This window comes from Asparagus officinalis, chromosome 3, assembly GCF_001876935.1.
Source record: "Asparagus officinalis chromosome 3, Aspof.V1, whole genome shotgun sequence".
Taxonomy (NCBI): domain Eukaryota; kingdom Viridiplantae; phylum Streptophyta; class Magnoliopsida; order Asparagales; family Asparagaceae; genus Asparagus; species Asparagus officinalis.
Window position 1 is genome coordinate 19714874 of NC_033796.1, and position 22718 is coordinate 19737591.

The 22718-nt window shown below is 41.4% G+C and overlaps 1 protein-coding gene across 1 annotated transcript in view; it reads right to left on the bottom strand.

Annotated features, from left to right (window-relative positions):
• Window positions 3477-22718, bottom strand: part of LOC109833269 (receptor-like serine/threonine-protein kinase SD1-8) — a 26109-nt gene continuing 6867 nt past the window's right edge. The window contains exons 4-7 of the mRNA XM_020400879.1: window positions 4776-4986; window positions 4437-4674; window positions 4200-4350; window positions 3477-4103 (exon numbers count right to left, since the gene is read on the bottom strand). Of these exons, the coding sequence (XP_020256468.1) occupies window positions 3792-4103; window positions 4200-4350; window positions 4437-4674; window positions 4776-4986 (912 nt within the window). The 3' untranslated portion in view covers window positions 3477-3791. The remainder of the gene's footprint in view (window positions 4104-4199; window positions 4351-4436; window positions 4675-4775; window positions 4987-22718) is intronic.

Below are 22718 nucleotides of genomic sequence, written 5' to 3' on the forward strand. Positions count from 1 at the left end.
AAGTCTGATTCTTGTAGAGTGACTCGAGTTCTTCTGTCATAGCTGTGGCCCAACGTCCAGATTCTCCGTATGAGACAGCTTCAGTAAAGTTTGATGGCTCTTGAATACACATCTCTTTAGCTGTCGTGAGAGCATACGCCACTAATTCAGCATGTGCATATCTTTGAGGAGGTTTGATCTGTCTCCTCTCTCTGCCAATGGCTATGGAATAAGGTTCTTCAATCTCAGCATTATCAGCATCTGAGCCTGAATCATGTTGTTCTTCTACAGCTGTAGGAGCAATTTTTATAGACGACTTTTGAGACGTCTCTCCCTCGAGCTCCACCTGAAGCTCCACCTTATCCATGATCTTCTCTACATTTCTTGTAGACTCAACAGAAACCTTCCCATGATCAAGCATATATCTTTCATTAAAAGTAACATCTCTACTAATAATGAATTTAGGAGAATCAGGTTCAAGACACCACAAACGATAGCCTTTAACGCCATCAGCATAACCAATAAATATGCATTTCTTAGCTCTTGGCTCAAGCTTACCCTCTCTAACATGATAGTAAGCGGGACATCCAAATACCTTTAAATTTGAATAGTCATTTGGTTTACCTGACCATACCTCATTTGGAGTCTTGTGTTCAATGGCCGTAGAAGGAGATCGATTCACCAAGTAACAAGCTGTGTTAATAGCTTCAGCCCAGAAGTCTTTATCCAACCCAGAGTTTGAGAGCATACACCTAGCTCTCTTCGTCAACGTTCTATTCATGCGTTCTGCCACCCCGTTTTGCTGAGGAGTGTGTCTGACCGTGCGATGTCGTACGATCCCAGAATTTGAGCAGAACTGATTGAACTCACCACTACAAAACTCTAGGCCATTATCTGTTCGGAGACGTTTAATCTTCTTTTCAGTTTGATTTTCAACAAATACTTTCCATTTCTTGAAAGTTTCGAACACCTTGCTTTTGCGCCTGAGAAAGTAAACCCAAACTTTCCTGGAAAAATCATCAATAAACGTCAGAAAATAAAGCGCCTGAGAAAGTAAACCCAAACTTTCCTGGAAAAATCATCAATAAACGTCAGAAAATAAAGAGCACCACATTTGGATGGAACCTGAGCAGGTCCCCACAAATCTGAATGGATGTAGTCGAGAGTGCCCTTCGTCGTATGTGAGCCAATCGAGAAGCTGACCCGAGTTTGCTTCCCAAACACACAATGCTCACAGAAAACCAGTGATGATGTATGATCACCACAGAGTAAGCCACTTTTACTCAAAATAGTCATCCCTTTCTCACTCATGTGGCCTAAGCGCATGTGCCATAACTGAGTAGTGTCCCTATCAGCATCAGAGGACACATTTGCAGAGCCTGTCACCATACTATCTTGGAGAACATAAAGACTGTTCACCTTACTACCTTTCATCACAACCAATGAGCCCTTAGAAACTCTAAGAGCTCCACCTCCACCACTGTAAGAACACCCAATAGAATCCAAAGAACTCAAAGAAATCAGATTTTTTCTTTAAGTCTGGGATGTGTCTCACATCTGATAAAGTTCTCACTATCCCATCGTGACACCGGATGCGAACTGTACCAATACCAACTGTCTTGCAAACTATATTGTTTCCCATCAAAACTGATCCACCACTTATAGATCTGTAAGTAGTGAACCAATCTTTATTTTGACACATATGATAATACGCACCCGTATCCAAGATCCATTCTCTATCGGAACGGCCATCCAAGGGGCAAACTGCAAGAACCGTCTCAGCAACAACAGCAGTATCAGTCTTTACCGTATTAGCTGAATCTGAGGTTTCACCATGCTGGTTGTCTTTCTTCTTTAGAGCATAGCATTCTGACTTGTAATGCCCTTTCTTGTGACAGTAGAAACACTCCACATGTTTCTTGTTTTGGGCTGATCTGGACTTTGAACGATTTCTGGATTGCCCTTTATCACCCTCTCTGGTCTTCGTTCTTCCTCTGGCTAGCAGACCGTCAGCCTGCCTATCGGTACCTCTCCCATTCAACTTTGTTCTTAACTCAGCAGAATTCAAAAAGACCTTCACATCCTCAAGACTTATGGATTCTCTTCCATACAACATAGAGTTAACAAAGTTTTCATAAGAGTCAGGCAATGAACACAACACAATGAGAGCCTGGTCTTCATCATCAAGCTTAAGATCCAGGTTTTTCATATCCATGACAATTTTATTAAATTCATCAAGGTGTTCCTGAATGGGTGTACCTTCCTTCATCTTCAATGTGTATAGCCGTTGCTTCAGGTATAATCTCGTAGTAAGAGATTTCTTCAAGTAGAGACTTTCGAGCTTTGACCACAACCCCGTTGCTGTTTCCTCATCGGCAACTTCACGAAGCACATTGTCGGATAGTGACAATTGTAAGGCGCTGTGAGCCTTTTCGTCCATCTCTTTGATCTCGGCACTAGTCATATCTTCTGGGTATTTCCTATCGATAGCTTTAACTGTGCCTTCACGTCGCAACAAAGCCTTCATCTTTATCCTCCATAGGCCGAAATTATTTTGGCCATCGAAGATCGACACCGAGAACTTCACAGAAGCCATTGTGGAGAATTGAAAGCTGTCCTAGAAACGGAGAAGCTCTGATACCAATTTATTGGGATAATTTAAACACAAAGCCAAAAAATATAGAGAGACAATCACAAACACAATATTTACGTGGTTCAATCAAATTGATCTACGTCCACGGCAAGAGGGGGCTTTCACTATATTCAATCTCTCAAATACAACACACCAAATTTTAGCAGACGCTCTTTTGTTTTTGCTCTCGCTACTAAGTTGTAAACACACACTGAGAGTTTTAAGAGAGAGTGAGAGATTGAGAAAATCCCTCTGGAGAAGAGAAGTGAGAGGGACATTTGATAACGACCTCCTAATCTACCTAAACTCTCTTTGTCAACACCTAAAGAGCCTGATGTTGTTGACAAAAAACAAAGCCATAAAGAGCCTGATGTTGTTGACAAAAACAAAGCCTTCCACCGAAAGCTCTTCAGCCTGCCTTCATTTTTTACCTCCCAGAGATTTGAAGAGATTTGAAATGGGTCCCACCCATTTTGGATTCAAGCCAAAAATCAACATCAATAGATAGTGGTCCTTCTGTTAATGAACTGTACTAAAAAGATGTCATAATGCTAATAATCTTTTTCGACTAACCTTTCCTTGATATTTCCTTCATATATTTTCTTTATTCCAAGTCATTCAAGTAAACTCTTATAGTGTGTATTATCGCTGCTCTGACCACAAGTCAAAACAATTTGACATTCATATAATGTTTACCGCCAAAGATTGGCAATTCAATTGAATTTTGAATCCCTTTCATTCGATCTCTTCAGCAATCCTCTTTCCCCTTAGCTTAAAAAAAAAAAAAATTATTCCATGCCCTCAATAGGATCTAAGAAGTCCAAAATACTTGGTCTAAATCAGAAGGAAATTCTTGTTACCCACAATTGTTCTGCAGAACTCTTAATCAACCTTGCTCTAATACACAGAATTAAAGTGCAAAGAATAACGAAGTTTCACTTCATAATGATCTTGTCACTGCATAATTATTTTGTTATACATGAGCAAATACTAGGTAGTTTTTTTCCCGTTAATCAATGATAAGTCATCTTCTCGAGAGGGTAAATGCAAATATTTCCATCACATTCCTTTTTCAAGGGAGAAAATCCTTCTCTGCATCCAAAACATCCCGAACTATGGCATCTCCTCTCCCCCTGCGTTGTTAAGCTCCTCTTGGTCGGTGATAATCAATAAAATCCATTTATCGACCTAATTCAATAGAAAGTGATATATCATTAATGCCAGTTGAGTCTCTGTTAGTTGAGGATGAATGTGGACAGGATAGATCTCTTCTTCCTGTGAATCCTGGTTGCTGAGGTTCGCAAAATGATGCATCTCTTTCGTCACTTAACATGAGAACTACTGATGACATTGTTGGCCTAGCTTCTGGGTTTTCTTGCACACACAAGAGTCCAACTTTTATACATTTCATAACTTCATCATATGAGAAGTCAGAACCTATCGTTGGATCTATCAGTTCAATTCCTTTGCCTTCGTTCCACAAATTCCATGCCTGTAATTGGTTTAGGAGATAAATTATAGGTTGACCTACATGCAACATTCATTGGAAGGTACAAAGAAAATCAGGTGTGAATATTGATATGCTTACTTTTCCTAAGAGGTTAGCCTGAGGCTCTGATAGGAAAACGCCCTTGTTTTTTTGTCCACTTATAATTTCCAGTGCTAAAACCCCAAAGCTGAATACATCAGACTTGACAGAGAAAACCCCATCCATTGCATATTCAGGAGACATATATCCACTGCATAACATAATTACGATCATCACTACTTTTGATTTATGAAATTTCGAACAAATGCATGTATAATATAATTAGGTAAAACTTACTATGTTCCAACCACTCTTTTTGTCCTTGTCGTTGCCTCGTCACCACCAAATATTCTTGCCAGGCCAAAATCTGAAATTTTGGGGTTCATTTCTCTATCAAGAAGAACATTACCAGCTTTTAAATCCCTGTGGATAACTCTAAATCTCGAGTCTTGATGAAGGTAAAGAAGCCCACGAGCAATGCCTATAATAATATGGTACCGAGTGCGCCACTCCACATTTATGCTTTCAGCTTTATCTGACAAGATTGTCGCAAACTGTTACGTTCCTCTGTATTCGGTTCTCATTAAAATAGTGCAAAATAGAAAAAGAGTTGTAGAAGAAGATCAATAAACTAACCAAAAAGGAGGGCATCCAAACTTGTGTTGGGCATGTACTCATATATCAACATTCTCTCCTCTCCTTGTGTACAACACGCAAGAAGCCGAACAAGATTTCTATGTTGGAGCTTCGCAATCAACAAAACCTCATTTTTGAACTCATCAGTACCTTGAATTGATGTTTTAGAAAGTCTCTTCACAGCAATCTCTTGTCCATCGCATAGTTTACCCTGACATCAATTATTTAAAAGTTCAAACATTGAGGACAAGAATCTGCTAAATTTGGATTTAGTTTCCATGAGGTACTTTAGTTAACATCTAAATTATAATCAATTGAAGTGTTTAAAATTAGGCGACCAAACTTGCTAACCGTTACTTGTACAGTCGTATTGGATAAGAAAAATGTCAAACCCATCTGGAACCAAGTGTGCATTTTCTGGTCCAGGGGCTATAGCTTTGTTTCCAGCATGGTTTCTGTATGACTAGGGTTTCTAAGTACGGTTTAGTACTGGGCCGGGTTAAAAATGGACACTGGTTCGGAAAGTCAAATTAATGTATATTGTAGGACTAGATAAGTTTTTTTTAGTCCTGAACCTTATCTACATCATGATTAGTTTCTGATTAAGAAATTCATTACTAATGAAAACAAAAAACCATAGTCGCGCAATTCCCTGGACCACCTTTGAACCGTCGTACAGTTCCCGCGAACCGATTCCCAATACATTTGCAAATCGATTTCCCCCGATACATGAATTGGTTCCCCAAAAATTGGTGTACCATTTATAAATATGTAGGCCGCAAAGTCCCTTTAAGTTCATATGCGCAAGATGCAATGCAATGTGTGCAATCAAATAAATGGAGGTGCATAACATAATATATGAGTTAATGGCTTTACTGTAACTAAATACTTATGTTAATAAAACGTGAAATGAAACCATGATCCCAACATGAACTATGTGAAAAAAATAGAACAAAGAAAGGAACCTCATAAAAAGAAGTATTTAAGTATTTGGTATGAAAAAAATATTGAAATGCATAATTAGCTTTCAAATTTCTAGTTTTCTACTATATACTTTTAAAAACTTTAAGCCCACCAAAAAAATTCTAAAACATACCACTAACTGAACTTGCGTACTGAAGCAAGTTACCCCCCATCAAATTCAAATTTTCTAAGTGGCGAATTGCGTACATGAGTTTATACCATGACCCGCTACGTACCACGTACTGTGTAACTATTAAAAAAACATTATTATGAAATTAAAACTATATGTATGTAATTTTAGCTTGGTCTCATCTTAAAGTATTTTTTAATACACCAAAACTTTCAAGTTGTGATGAAGATTGAAGGTTATAAACATTATACTCTATGCAGTCCAACATAAATTAGTAACAAGTAGAAAGCCGACCTTTTTTCTTTCGCAGACACCAGAACCTCACTTACACGGTACTGAAAATATTTTCGCTTTTTGATTTTGTTTTGTCAGTAAGGAGAGATTATCTCAAGTTTAGCATCTTGCTTTATTTTATATCTACCTCCATTTAGCGTGCTTTCACGTTTCATTGATTTTTTTAATGGAACACGGGGAGTGGATATCCGCTTCCCATTGGAATCCTCAGAAATTGTGTTGAATTATGCTTAAATTATATTTACTATACTTGATTCAACTATCATAATAAACCAAATAATTTTGGGTCAATGCATTTACCTCAAAAGAACTGTCTATTTCATTTGATTTAACCAACGACTTCGTTCTAAGTTACTGATTAAAATTCCGTATATATCTGAAATTTTTTGTTGTACTTATCATGAATTACTTGATCACGCAAGATCCATTTGATAACAATAATAAGGCCCAAACCCAGGACCTCTTGGTACCTAGTGTACTCTGATACTATATCGAAAACTGTAGAATTGGCTTTCAGGCTCAGGTTTCAGGCAGACTGGGTGGCGGTCGACCGCGGCGGTCGACCGCGTTCGTGCACGAGGCTTACTGGGCGTCAGGTTTGGTGGCGGTCGACCGCGGCGGTCGACCGCAGAAGTTTCTGTTCTGTGGGCGGTCGACCGTCGCGATCGCGGTCGACCGTACCGGTCGACCGCCGAAGCGGTTTAAGTCTGGGTTCTGTTTCCAGACCCGTTTCGTTTGAGAGTTGTATATAATGTTGGATAATTTAACGATCTAGGCATGAAAATTGAACTAGAAAATAACAGATTAAATTACCGTTCACCGTCGAAAGACAATGGAAGTCTTCTCCTCTCTCCTCCCGTAGCCAATGATGGGAATTAGGTATCTTTTCTGCGTACGGTTGAGAGGAGGGACTCCCACCCTTTATATAGATATTTGTGATTAACCCTACCCATCATGGTTTAATCACAACCGTGGGATTACACTCCGGTTGATCCTATCCTTTAGATATTCAAGATAACCACCCAACTTGATAAACTTGAAACTGTCTAACCAGACCATGTGGTTAGCATCCTGATCCTAACTTGAATCGATGGCAACTTTAAATCAAATCCAAAATCGAGTAGGTTGGGCCACTTGGGTTCGTTGGATTAATCTAACCCAACAATCTCCCACTTGGCACAACATATCTCATTTTAATTTTCAAAAAAAATATTTAAATTTTTCAAAAACTTTCAAAAGTCGGGTGCGCACCCATTTATTTTAGAAAACAACTTGTTGCCATGATTCTAATTAGGATAGTTTCCGAAACCTTTTCCTTAAAACAAAAGTACCACTAATGGTTGATCGTGAAAACACTATATGCTCTAATATGGCACAAGGTCACTCCACGGTCCAACCGCTAGTACCACTAATGTTCTAAAGACATTTTCCTTATGGTGGTTTTAGTGGAGTGTAATAGAACCGTACATCCCTTATGGCCAAAACCGATGTACGCTCTTAAGTGTCCTCTGCAACATACACAAACATGTATGCCGTTCTGAAACTTTTACCGGCATCCGCCATGTGAAAACCATCACCTTTAGTCCAGAACGAAAGCCTCAAATGTGATGCCCAATCACATTCAGCTTCTGCACAAATTTAAGAGTCTCTTTACTTTAACCTTTATGACTCTATGGACCACTAAATATATATCAAGCAACAATGACCAAGAACACAATGCTTGAAAATATCAAACTGCTAAAAATTAGCACAATAGTTTCTTTATGAGCTCAAAGCAATCCAGAATATAGTACTTGAAAATAAAACAAAACTACTATGACAACTGAATCTCACTGATCATATAGAATCAAAAGACTCTAAAACACCCATACTGGATACATGTTCCTTGAAGAGCCCTGGAGAAATTCCCTTGGTCAAAGGATCAGCAATCATCAACTGAGTCGGCAGATGAGGAACCTCAATCAATCCTTGTTCGACCTTATCAAGGACTAACAAGTACTTCACACCGATGTGCTTATTCCTGCTAGAAAAATTCTTGTTCTTTACAAACTGTACGACTGCCTGATTGTCACAATACAATTTTACTGGTCTCTGAATGGAATCCACCACCTTTAGTTCACTGATGAAATTCTTGAGCCAAGAGGCATGCAATGTTGCTTCAAAAACAGCACCATACTCTGCCTAATATTCCCACGATATAACTGATGTCCGGCCTGATGCATGACACCGCATACATTAGACTGCCAACTGCAGAGACATACTCCTCAGAGTTCACGAGCCTACGCTCAACTTCATTTCGTGGACATTGAGATTTGTTGAACATATCTCCTTTAACAACTGGGGCTTCACCTGGTGCACAAAACTTCATGCCATATCGCTGAAGGACTTTCTCAATGTAAGCCCTTTGAGATAAGCCCAACAAGCCTTTAGTTCGATCTCTATGGATCTTGATGCCCAAAACATAATGAGCATCTCCGAGGTCTTTCATATCAAAATGCCTCGAAAGAAAATCTTTAGTCTCATGTAGGAGATGAATATCGCTGCTGGCAAGCAATATATCATCTACATATAATACTAGAATGAGGAATCGGCTCCCACTGATTTTAAGGTATATGCAGCGATCGACAGGATTCTCTCGGAAGCCATTTGATGTTATCACTTGATGAAATTTTAAGTACCATTGTCTGGAAGCCTGTTTGAGACCATATATTGACTTCTTCAATCTGCAGACCAGATCTCCCTTAACTGCAAACCCTTCAGGCTGCACCATAAATATTTCCTCATTCAGATCTCCATTCAAGAATGCCGTCTTGACATCCATCTGATGGAGCTCAAGGTCAAAATGGGCGACGAGAGCAAGAACTATCCTGAGAGAATCTTTCTTAGATACTGGAGAAAAAGTGTCGACGTAGTCAATCCCTTCTCTCTGCTTGAAACCCTTGGCCACTAGCCTGGCCTTGAATCTCTCAATATTTCCTTCAGAATCCCTTTTGGTCTTGAAGACCCATTTGCATTCCATCGCTCTAGCTTTGTTCGGCAAAGGTACCAACTCCCAAACAGAGTTCTTTTCCATTGACTGAAGCTCTTCTTCCATAGCCTTTAGCCAATCAGCTGCATGAATGCTGTCTCTAGCTTGTGAGTATGATGAGGGATCATCGGATTCTGGATCAATGCATCCACTTTCTTGAAGATAGACCTCATAGTCATCAGGTATGGCAGATCTTCTGACTCTAGAGGATCTTCTAACATGTTGTGGCTCTTCTGCAGGTACAAATGTTTCTTGAACTGGAGGAGGAGGTGGAAAGCTATCTGGAAGAGTAGGAAATCTAGAGATGACATCTAATAGCGGAAGCGACTGCTCATCTTCTAAAACTTCCTCAAAACTCAGACCACGATGTTCTGAAGAAGCATTAGGGTCTTCCAGAAACTCAGCATGTTGTGTCTCGAAGAATTGGGTAGACCGAGAAGAACAATAGAACCTGTATCCCTTAGATCTTGCAGGATAGCCAACAAAGCGACACGACACTGTTCGGGCTTCTAATTTCTTAATGTCTGGATTATAAGGTCGCGCCTCTGCTGGACATCCCCAAACACGTAGATGACCAAGACTAGGATCCCTGCCAGTCCAAAGCTTGAACGGGGTCTCTGCTACCGCCTTACAAGGAAGACGATTGATGATATATACAGCTGTCTTCAATGCCTCACCCCAAAAACTTTCAGGCAAATCTGAATGACTCATCATGCTGCGAACAGCATCTTGATAAGTACGATTTCTTCTTTCAGCTACTCCATTTTGTTGTGGAGAACCTGGGAGAGTGTACTGAGGAACAATGTCTTGTGACCTCAAATACTCGATGAAGGGACCATGATTTGTGCCGTCCTGATCGCTTTTACCATAGAATTCCCCACCTCGATCAGAACGCACAGATTTAATCTTTCTTTCTAACTGTTTTTCGACTTCAGCTTGAAAGATCTTGAAAACATCCAGTGCCTCATATTTGTGGTGAAGAAGAAAAATATAGGCATAGCGCGAAAAATCATCTATGAAAGAGATAAAGTATCGCTGACCACCATGAGAGGGAGTGGGAAAAGGTCCACAAATATCTGTATGAATGAGGTCAAGGAGACCTTCACTCCTGGAGGCTTCAAATTTTCTCAATTTAGTCATCTTTCCCTTGATACAGTCAACACATGTACCAATATCAGAGAAATCTAGCTGTTCAAGAACACCAAACTTTACTAAGGATTCCAATCGCTTTCTTGAATCATGTCCCAATCTCCGATGCCAAAGTATGGAAGAATTGCTATTAAGCCTAGGACGCTTTGTACCAGAAGAAGATGAATTCACAGACATACATAGAGGGGAAGGAAAAGATGCATCCAGATTTAATCTATAAAGACCGTCAATCAAGAAACCATGTCCGATGACATCCAAACCATTTCTGATAGAGACAGAATTATTCTCGAAAACAAAGCTATAACCAGATCCAGAAAGTCTAGAAACTAAAATAAGATTCCTTCTCATAGAAGGTACGTAGAAAGTGTCTGATAAAACTAAGGAAACTCCAAAATCCAAGCGGAGACTGAAAGTCCCAACGAGCTCCACCTTCATAGGCTGTGAGTTTCCCAAAAAAAGCTGTTCATTTGCCCTTGCCTTCCGACTGTGGATTATTCCATGTGATGAAGTTGAAATGTGTACAGAGGCACCAGAATCAATCCACCAAGAATTTGAAGGAGCATCAACTAAATTTGTTTCACAACAAACATGAACTAAATCCCTACAAACTGTATTGTACTGTCTCGCTCTAACGGATTCCTCATTCTGCTTCTGGATAAACTGTCCGTCCATCTGTATTAAACCATGGACATATAAATCAAATGAGACCTTTAATTTAATTAACTTTAATATTTCCACATCCAATTTAGGGTTAGAATGGATGGGTCAGAGTGTTTTACGTATGCAACCTTCCACTCTGCGGGACAGGCGGGTGCATCATCTCATCACACCTTTGGGCAAGTGATTTGACATGCTATTCGCCCCCCAAATGTGAGATATAATCACCTACAGAACTAGCCTACACAGTGTCAGTTTGATTTGAACACTTCCTAACCTTTGGGCAGTAGGGTTATTCTCCTCTCACTGACATGTTTCAACTATCCTGCACCACTTATCATGTAGAGGATTTCCCAGACACCTTTGGGCAAGACTAGTAGTCCACCCACAGATAAGTGCAACCTTCCAGTCCAAATGAGAGTAAACTCAACCTTAGAAAATTAGGGTATTATAGGTTGGTCACCTTTGGGCAAGACACTAACCTACTCTACCATAATTTCTAAGTGACTGTTTTACTGATCTTCCTTAACCCCATAGGTTGATCTAATACTATAATCCGTTTTATCATGAACCCAAATATTTACCCCCACCTGAATTAAGGATATAATCAGAGTAAATCAATTATCTTTATGTGCATACAAAAATCTTTATGAATTGTCCAAATTCCAAGAATTTTATGGATCCAATTCATTACTATAGCGGGTCGGGTCCATTACATACTGGATCGGGTCTGACTTAATGGGTTATAGGGTTATATAACACAATTAATAAAAGATATTTAATTATACTAATTAATTAATTATAACCCTAATAAAAAAAACTTAACCCTAATCCCACGACCCAAGACCCGCCGCCTTCACTCAAAACCCTCCGCCGCCCGAGTCCATGGCCATGGCTGCAAGATCTAAGTTCTAGATCAAGGGTATAGTTGATTAAATAATAATAAAAAAGTTCCGGACAAAATCAACTATGCCAAAGATGAAAAAAGTTCAAGGGTATAGCCATGGCTGCAGTCGTGATATTTTAACTTGCCAAAGATGAAAAATCAACTACACCATTAAGGATCATGTGCAGCAAAGATGAAAAATCAAGATTGACCGCTGCCATGATGAAATCAAAGTTGTCCGCAGCAAAGATCGGGTGCAGTTTGACGGCAAACAAAAGCTTTTTTTTTTAAAATTAATCCGAAAAAAAAACTTTAATTCTAAATCAAAAAATCATGCACAATCTGTGCTCTGATACCACTGTTGGATAATTTGATCTAGGCATGAAAATTGAACTAGAAAATAACAGATTAAATTGCCGTTCACCGTCGAAAGACAATGGAAGTCTTCTCCTCTCTCCTCCCGTAGCCAATGATGGGAATTAGGTCTCTTTTCTGCGTACGGTTGAGAGGAGGGACTCCCACCCTTTATATAGATATTTGTGATTAACCCTACCCATCATGGTTTAATCACAACCGTGGGATTACACTCCGATTGATCCTATCCTTTAGATGTTCAAGATAACCACCCAACTTGATAAACTTGAAACTGTCTAACCAGACCATGTGGTTAGCATCCTGATCCTAACTTGAATCAATGGCAACTTTAAATCAAATCCAAAATAGAGTAGGTTGGGCCACATGGGTTTGTTGGATTAATCAAACCCAACATATAAACCCTGAACTCGTTTCTAGGGTTAAGTATTGGAGGTTTTGAGCTGCTGAAAGGGGATTTCTAGGGCTTCTATTGTTTGAGTCTATTGGAGAGATCAAGTGGTCTAGTTTGAGGGTTTTGGGTAAGATTTGTAACCCTAATTTGTATTCCCCTTGATTTCTATTAGTGAAACTCCATTAGTAAAACTCCCCCCTCCTTGCCCCGTGGACGTAGGCACATTGCCGAACCACGTATATCTTATGTTCTTGCTGTGATTGATTGGCTTGTGTTCATTTGTGGTCTACTATTGTTCTTGTGTGTGCTTTTGAATTGTCGTTTTTTTTGCTTCCGCGGCGTACAACAAGTGGTATCAGAGCTCCGGGTTGGACTTGGGAGTTTATTCAAAGAATTCGCTGTTGGATTCTTGTTGGGAGAGTAGACCTACAATATGGTTGAAACAAGCAAGGCTAGTTCAAGCGCTACAAGTGCTACAAGTACATCGGGATCGGCTTTGACAAAGGCGATCCAAAGCTTGAGCATCAATAATACTAAAATTGATGTTCCAAAGTTCGACGGCAAGATCAATTTTGCCTTTTGGAGGTGTCAAGTAATGGACGCCTTAGATACACAAAATTTGGAGGAAACTCTTGAACTACAAGAGAAACCTGAAGATGTTGAAGACAAGGTTTGGAAGAAAATGAACAATAGAGCTTGTGGGGTGATTCGGTCATGCTTGATGCCGGATCTCATTTATGATGTGATGAATGAGACGTCGGCGAAGAGATTGTGGGAAACACTCAATGAAAAGTATTTGACGAAGAGCATTGAGAATAGGCTTCATTTAAAGAAAATGTTCTATCAATTCAAGATGAAGAGGGGAGTTTCCATTCGGGAGCATGCTAACAACTTCACAAAGCTAATTTCGGATATGGCCAATGTAGATATCATGGTAGAGGATGAAGACAAGGCGATGTTACTATTGTGTTCGTTGCCGGAGGATGAGTTTGGTACATTTGTTCTCACTATGATAAATGGACGAACTACAGTTAGCTACAAGGAGGTGACCTCGATATTGATAAATTATGAGCTGAGGAAGAACGATGGTGAGCCCTCCGAGAAGGCATCGGGTAATGCATTAGCAGTTCGTGGCCGTAGTCCAAACCGTCAAAGGTTCAACCGCTCAAAATCAAAGAATAGGGGTGGCCATAAGAGTGTTGGTAGAAATCAATGTGTCTTTTGCAAAGAAGAGGGACATTGGAAGAATGAGTGCCCAAAGTTGAAGGATAGAGCCGAAAAGCAAAGGGGAAAAGCTGTACAAGCTTCAGAGGTGAATGTTGCTAAGATTGTTGGCGATATTTCAGATTCGGATTCTTCCGATTATTCTTGTCATGCACTGCCGTCAGTTTGTTATGTCGATTCTACGGAGTGGATGCTTGATTCGGGAGCTATATTTCACATTTGCCCTAAAAGGGATTGGTTTACCAACTTTGAGGAGTTGAAGAGAGGAGACGTGGTGCTTATGGGGAACGATCACGTTTGTCCTATTAGTGGGATTGGCTCAGTCAGAATCAGAATGCATGACGGGGTGACTAGGGAATTGAAAGAAGTGAGGTTCGTGCCGCAGTTGACGAAGAACCTCATTTTTCTTGGGACTTTGGAGGCATCCGGCTATAGAGTGATATTAGAGGATGCTAGTTTGAAGGTCATGAAGGGGTCCATGGTGGTGATGCGAGGTTGAAGGTCATGAAGGGGTCCATGGTGGTGATGCGAGGTGTCAGGGAAAACAACCTATACTACTTGAAGGGCAAGACAGTTACATCAGGGAAAACAACCTATACTACTTGAAGGGCAAGACAGTTACAGGGGGTCTGGCTGCTTCTATCACCACGAAGGAGGATACTACCACACTATGGCACATGAGGCTTGGACACACAGGTGAAAAGTCTCTACAGTCATTAGCAAAACATGGGCTATTGAAAGGTACAAAGACCTGCAAGATGGAGATGTGTGAGCATTGCATTCTTGGGAAGAAGACTAAAGTGAAGTTTGGCACCGTAATTCACAACACCCAAGGTATATTAGACTACATTCACACAGATGTTTGGGGCCCTTCTAAGCATACATCGCTTGGTGGAGCAAATTATTTTGTCACTTTCATTGATGACTATTCCAGGGGGAATTAGGTATATACCATGAAGCATAAACATGGGGTCCTGAATATATTTGTGGAGTGGAAGAAGAAAGTGGAGCTACAGACAGGTAGAAAGGTGAAGACTCTCCGTTCAGACAATGGTGGAGAGTATAAGAGTGATCCATTTTTGCAGTTTTGTCGGGATCACGGTATTAGAAGACACTTCACAGTTAGAGAGACACCGTAACAGAATGGGGTGGCAGAGAGGCTGAACCGTACCTTACTGGAGAAGGTGCGATGTATGATGACGCAGAGTGGATTGGCTAGATCTTTTTGGGCCGAGGCGTTAGTTTATGCGAGCCATTTCGTTAACAGGTTGTCGTGCACTGCGATAGAGGGGAAGACCCCTATGGAGCGTTGGTCTGGTTCTGTGGCTAGTGATTATGAGACTCTACGGATATTTGGGTGTGGTTCTGTGGCTAGTGATTATGAGACTCTACGGATATTTGGGTGTCCAGCTTATTTCCATGTTAGTGATGGGAAGTTGAATCCGAGAGTGAGAAAGACTATCTTTGTGGGATTTAGAGAAGGTGTCAAAGGCTTCAAATTATGGGATCCACAAGACAAGAAGATGGTCATTAGCAGAGATGTCACATTTGATGAGGCGTACATGATGAAGCCTCAAGTTCCTTAGCAGGTGGAGGAAAATCAGACAGGAGGGATATCGCAGCAGGTAGAGGTTGATGTGACTCCACCCACTCCAGACAGCACTGTGTCCATTGAGGCTCCTGCAGGTGTGACGCTGGAAGGAGATGAGATGACAGTCGGGCACATGGAGGATACAGTGGATGGTGAGGCTCAGGAGCAGGGTCATGCTCAGGGGTCCATTGCAGCAGATAGGCCGAGGAGAGAGATTCGTCGGCCAGCTAGATATGATGATGTCATGGTAGCATATGCTCTATCTGTGGAGGTCGTTGATGATTTGATTCCTGCCACATTCAGGGAGGCAGAGTCTAGCCCTGATTCTATTAGGTGGAGGAATGCCATGGAGGAGGAGATGCAATCTCTTCAGAAGAACGATACTTGGGAACTTGCAAAGCTACCTAAGGGTAAGAAAACTATTGGTTATAAGTGGGTGTATGCTAAAAAGGAGGGATCTTCTATTAGGGACATTCGGTTCAAGGCCAGATTGGTCACCAAGGGATATGCACAGCTTGAGGGCATTGATTACAATGAGGTATTTTCACCCGTTGTGAAGCATTCGTCTATTCGGATTCTATTGGCATTGGTGGCACAGCTGGACTTAGATTTGGTCCAAATAGACGTGAAGATGGTCTTTCTACATGGAGACTTAGATGAGGAGATCTACATGACACAACCTATGGGGTTTAAAACTGCAGAAAGAGAAGATTTGGTGTGCAAATTGAAGAAATCTCTTTATGGACTGAAGCAATCACCGTGACAGTGGTACAAGAGATTTGATAGCTTTATGATTGGCCAAGGGTACACGAGGAGTCCTTATGACCCGTGTGTGTATATGCGCAAGCTACAGGATGGTGAGCACATTTATTTGTTATTATGTGTTGATGATATGCTCATTGCTTCCAGAAACACTTCAGCTATTGGGAAATTGAAAAATGAGTTGTCATCTGAATTTGAGATGAAGGACCTGGGAGAGGCTAAGAAGATACTGGGTATGGAGATTGGGAGAGACATGGTGAAGGGGAGATTGAAGCTTACACAGAGGAGTTACTTGCAGAAGATGCTGAAGAAGTTCAGTTTTGAGGGTAATACCAAGGTGGTGAGTACTCCATTAGCTCCCCACTTTAAGCTTTCAGCTTTGATGTCACCAGTTTCAGTAGAGGATCGGGACTACATGTCCAAGGTTCCATATGCCAGTGCAGTGGGTAGCTTGATGTATGCTATGGTGTGTACTAGGCCAGATTTGTCACAGGCCGTGAGCATGGTATCTAGGTACATGCACAACCCCGGCAAGGGGCATTGGGAGGTCGTGAAGTGGATTCTACGGTATATTAAGGGTACCGTGGATGTTGGGTTGATATTTGTGAAGAATGATAAGACAGGGCAGGATTGTGTTAGCTACGTGGATTCAGACTATGCCGGAGATCTTGACAAGCGTCGGTCCACTACAGGTTATGTTTTTACATTGGCTAGTGTACCGGTGTGTTGGAGATGCACTCTCTAGTCTACAGTGGCGCTTTCTACTATGGAGGCGGAATATATGGCGGTGACTGAAGCAGTGAAGGAGGCTTTGTGGCTACATGGCTTGTTGGATGATTTGGGGATTGCACAGGAGACCATTCAGGTATAATGTGATAGTATGTCAGCTATCTATTTGGCAAAGAACCAAGTCTACCATGCACGCACGAAGCACATTGATGTCAGATTTCATTTTGTACGTGACGTCTTGGACGATGGTGATGTCACATTGGAGAAGGTCCACACTAAGGACAACCCTGCTGATATGTTGACCAAAGTTGTACCAGGTCTGAAGTTTGGTCACTGTTTGAATTTATTAAACATTCTTCGTTGTTGAGGCCGTTGGCGGCCATTTGGATGAACTACGTTCGGCTTGATTCCTTGGGTAAGAGGATACGTAGGCAGTCTGTAGATACAGCCGGTTGTATGAGTTGAGATTGATTGGGGGTGTTTTGGTGTCGGCTCAGTTTTGACAAAACGTTCGCCGAGGTGGAGATTTGTAGAATTGGCTTTCAGGCTCAGGTTTCAGGCAGACTGGGTGGTGGTCGACTACGGCGGGACCGACGCGGTCGACCGCCGAACTCTCTGGAAATTTGGATCAGCCGCTGGATGGAGGGCGGTCGACCGGGCCGGTCGACCGCGATGGATCGCGGTCGACCGTACCGGTCGACCGCCGAAGCGGTTTTAGTCTGGGTTCTGTTTCCAGACCCGTTTCGTTTGAGAGTTGTATATAAACCCTGAACTCGTTTCTAGGGTTAAGTATTGAAGGTTTTGAGCTGCTGAAAGGGGATTTCTCGGCTTCTATTGTTGGAGTCTATTGGAGAGATCAAGTGGTCTAGTTTGAGGGTTTTGGGTAAGATTTGTAACCCTAATTTGTATTCCCCTTGATTTCTATTAGTGAAACTCCCCTCTCCTTACCCCGTGGACGTAGGCACATTGTCGAACCACGTATATCTTGTGTTCTTGCTGTGATTGGTTGGCTTGTGTTCATTTGTGATCTACTATTGTTCTTATGTGTGCTTTTAAATTGTCGTTTTTTTTTTGCTTCCGTGACGCACAACAAAAACAACGTTATACAAAAATATGGACTGTGGACTAATAATGTATATCAAGTTAATATTTAATAGCACCAACTATTCCATCTAACCAAGTTATTAATTCAGATATCACATCACTCAGAATTTCCATTATACCAATCATTATATGACAAGACTTCACAAAAGTGACTAACTTATAACTGATTGATTTTTTTTATAGTAAAAGACTGTTAATTTTCTTTATATTTTTAGTTAAGATTTTAATTTTATTAATCAATTGGTACATGCAACCCGAGACGGTGTGCATAAACTGACAACACCAGTACTGAAACTAAAAGTGCAAAAAAATGAGTGTGACAGTAATAAAAATATAACGATGGTACTTGTGGGTATACACTAAGAGATAGTATAAGAAATGAGCACATCTGTAGTATATTAAATGTTACTCTTATTGGGAATAAAATGAGAGAGAATCTACTGAGGTGGTTTGGTCATGTACAACGGAGACTTCTAATGCATTAGTTAGAAAAAAAATGAAGGTATTATAGTTAACGGGATAGAGAAATCTAGAGGTAGAGCTAAAAGAACTTGGTTGTGAACAATTAAAAAGGATATGCTAATAATTAATTTAATAGAGGAGATGACCCAGGATAGAACAGAATGGAAGAATAAGATTTATGTAGCCGACCCCAAGCATTTGGAAAAAAGGCTTTGTTGTTGTAGTATTGATACCAAAAAGAGGCAAACCAAAACTACAAAACATTTTTTTTAGTTAAATATCTTGCAAAACACTAGAGAACTTTAAATATTGTAAACACGTGATGGGGGGACCACATAAGTGAACGAGAAATCAGCCGCTCATTTCCGCGTGAAGAGAAGTGGTGGGCCAGACCCACGTGAACACAATTTCAGCCTTTTTTGTTTCTGCAAGCTATAAATACCGAAGCTAGGGTATTTTTCGGTGTGTGCAATTGAGGTAGGAGGTTTCTTGTTTGCGGCTAGGGCGTGAAAAAGAGGTGCGGCTGATTCTTCTTTTTGGCGGCTGCAGAGAAAGAGGGTGAAAAGAAAACTTTTGGGCGGTGTGCAAGCAAAGCAGAGAGAGAAAAGCAGATTGCTTTTTTGCTGTTTTGAAGAAGAGTTCTGTGCAGCGTCTTTTAGGTTTTAGTATCCCTTTTGTGAGAGATTGAGAGATTGTTTGAGGGTTTTAATTTGAGAGATTGTAAACCCTATTTGTATTCTCTTTTCCTCTATTAGTAGATCCCCCTCCTTGCCCCGTGGACGTAGGCAGTTTGCTGAACCACGTAAAATTGATTGTTTGAGTTTGTGGCCATTGTAATAGTTTTTAGGATCCCTCGACGCGCAGTCCTAGAGCTGACGAGAGGAAGAGCTAATATCCCACTTTGATGGGATATTAGGCTTTCAGATTCTTATTCCCTTTGAGAAACAAGAATTCTTATCGATCTTTCTCTCTTATTGTGCACCAGAAACTCTGCCGAAATTTCCGCTGCGTACAACAAGTGGTATCAGAGCTCGGGCTACGCTTGGGATATTTGGAGGAGTAGATCAATTTGAAGGCTTGTCTAGGGCTTCGTTTGGTGATAAAGGTGGGATCTTTTGGTAAAGAATCTATCCTTTCAGTTTTGGATCTATTCTTCGTTCGTTGGTGCGTAAGATGTCGGGGAAAGGTGCTTCGGGTGTCGAGGGTGGTGCTTCTGGTGCGAAGAACATTCAGAGTTTGAATATCCACTCTATGAAGATAGATGTGGAGAAGTTTAATGGCACAAATAATTTTGGATTATGGAGATACAAGGTTTTGGATGCGTTGAACGCGCAGAATTTGGAGGATACTTTGGAGTTAGATGGCAAGCCAGATGAGATTGAAGAAAAGGTTTGGAAGAAGATGAATCGAACGGCGTGTGGTGTGATTAGGTCTTGTTTGACTCAAGATCTAAAATATGATGTGATGAATGAGACTTCTGCGAAGAAGATTTGGGAGATTCTCGAAAGCAAGTATTTGACCAAGAGTGTGGAAAATCGCTTGCATTTGAAGAGGAGGCTTTATCGTTTCCAATTAAAGAAGGGAACCTCCATTAGAGATCACATGAACCACTACACGAAGCTTCTTGCGGATTTGGCGAATGTGGATGTCATAATTGAGGATGAGGACAAGGCGTTGCTGTTGTTGAGTTTCTTGCCCGGCGAGGAATATGATACCTTCGTTCTTACTCTGATTAATGGGAAGGCATCACTTTCGTATAGTGAGGTCACCGCTGCACTTGTGAATTATCAGCTTCGAAAGAAGGATAAGGAGGCTTCGGTTGAGCCGGTAGCGGAATCCGAACCGGAAGAATTGGAAGTCACAGTCTAGAGTAGGGCATCCTACAATTGGAAAAGATCAGTGTGCTTGGTGCAAGGAGACTGGTCATTGGAAGAAAGACTGCCCAAAGCTCGACGAATGGATGAAGAATAAGCAGAAGGGAAAAGGGAAGCAACCATCATCAGAAGCAAACATCGTATCGGATGGTAATAATTCTGACTCTTCTATTTATTCGCTTTCTATCAGTCCTACAGATAGCTATTCGGAGGAATCTGAATGGATGTTGGATAGTGGTGCGACCTATCATGTGTGCCCTAGAAGGGAATGGTTCTCCAGTTTTGAGAAGCTGGTGGATAGTGGTGTGGTGTACATGGCTGATAACCGTGCATGCCAGATCCTTGGGATTGGAAGAATTCGCATAAAAATGTTTGACGGGACTGTTAGGGAGTTAAATGATGTGAGATATGTTCCTTCTTTGAGGAAGAACTTGATCTCGATTGGAGCTTTGGTTGGAGAGGGTCTGAAGGTTCGTGTTGAGGACATGGTTCTCTAGATTGCGAGAGACTCTCGTATTTTGATGAAGGGCGTCAGGATAAATAACCTGTATTACTTGACTGGAGGTATAGTGGCAGGTGGAGAGCTGACGACTTCTGTTGATTCGACTAGACTGCGGCAGTTGGGGCTTGACCATTTCAGTATTGATTCCTCGCATAGATTGAAAGAGGGTGCAAAGACCTGTAGTTTGAAGTCCAGTGAACTTGTTGATGTGAGCAAGAAGACCGAGGTGAAGTGTGGCACCTTTATTCACCGTGCTAAGGGTCGTTCTGGAGGAGTTCACGTGGATATTTGGGGGCCTTCCAAGGGGGCATCATTGGGAGGTAATAGGCGTTTGGTTTCCTTTGTTGGTGGCTGTTCTAGGCGGTTTGGGTTGCAACCAAATCCCCGATGGATAAAGTCCTAGTAGTCTCTAACAGATTGAAGAAGTGTGTAATAGACAGAAAGGTGAAGGTACTCCATTCTGGTGGGAGGTACAAGATGGACGTGTTTCTGTATTGGAGCCGAGCTCACGGCATTTCGAGGCACTTCGTTGGAAAGGAAATATTGGGGCAGCTAGATAGGGTGACAAATTTGGAGAACCGTACCTTTCTGGAGGAGGATCAGTGTTTGTGGTCGAGCAATGGTTTGCAGAAGAGTTTCTGGACAGAGGCTTCGACATATTTGGGTCATCCTATTAAAGAGTTGTCAACTGCTGTGATTGGAGGTAAAACTCCATTAGAAGATAGGTCTGGTAGTGTCACTTTGGTTGAGGCTTCGATGAGGGAGCTAATTGACTCTCAGCAGGTGGAGAGTTTTGGACAGACCTTAGAGGTATCGCAGCAGGTGGAGATTAATGCTACTCCACATTGGGTGAAGATTACTCCAGATCATACTGCGTTGTTTAGGATTCCAGCTGAGATGACACAGCGTGGAAGTCATTTGGATTCGGATACAGATGATGAGTTGGGTTTTGACTTGAGTGCAGCTGATAGATGCAGTTTGGATATGACCATTAGTTCATCTCAGGTGGAGGTGTTTGAGGCCATTGGAGGTGCTATCAGTCGCAGAGTTGATGATATTGGAGAAAGGTTGCGAACTCTTCTATTGGATTGAGGTCTTTGGAGGCCATTTGAATGAACTACGTTCGGCTTGATTCCTTGGGCAAGAGGATACGTAGGCAGTCTTTATGATGCAGCCGGGTTTGAATTTTGATGGGGGGTGAGATCGATTTGGTGAGTTGATACTGACAATTGGAGAGTGTTTGCATTCTCATTTGGGTTCTCGACTTGTTATGGATTGAGTCTGTTGTCGTGAATTATTCCACGGTGTACTGGACACAACAAGTGAGACATTTGGTTTGGTTGGTGTCGGCTCAGTTTTGGAAAAACTTCGCCGAGGTGGAGAATTGTATACACGTGATGGGGGGGCCACCACATAAGTGAACGAGAAATCAGCCGCTCATTTCCGCGTGAAGAGAAGTGGTGGGCCAGACCCACGTGAACACAATTTCAGCCTTTTTTGTTTCCACAAGCTATAAATACCGAAGCTAGGGTATTTTTCGGTGTGTGCAATTGAGGTAGGAGGTTTTTTGTTTGCGGCTAGGGCGTGAAAAAGAGGTGCGGGTGATTCTTCTTTTTGGCGGCTGCAGAGAAAGAGGGTGAAAAGAAAACTTTTGGGCGGCGTGCAAGCAAAGCAGAGAGAGAAAAGCAGATTGCTTTTTTGCTGTTTTGAAGAAGAGTTCTGTGCAGCGTCTTTTAGGTTTTAGTATCCCTTTTGTGAGAGATTGAGAGATTGTTTGAGGGTTTAAATTTGAGAGATTGTAAACCCTATTTGTATTCTCTTT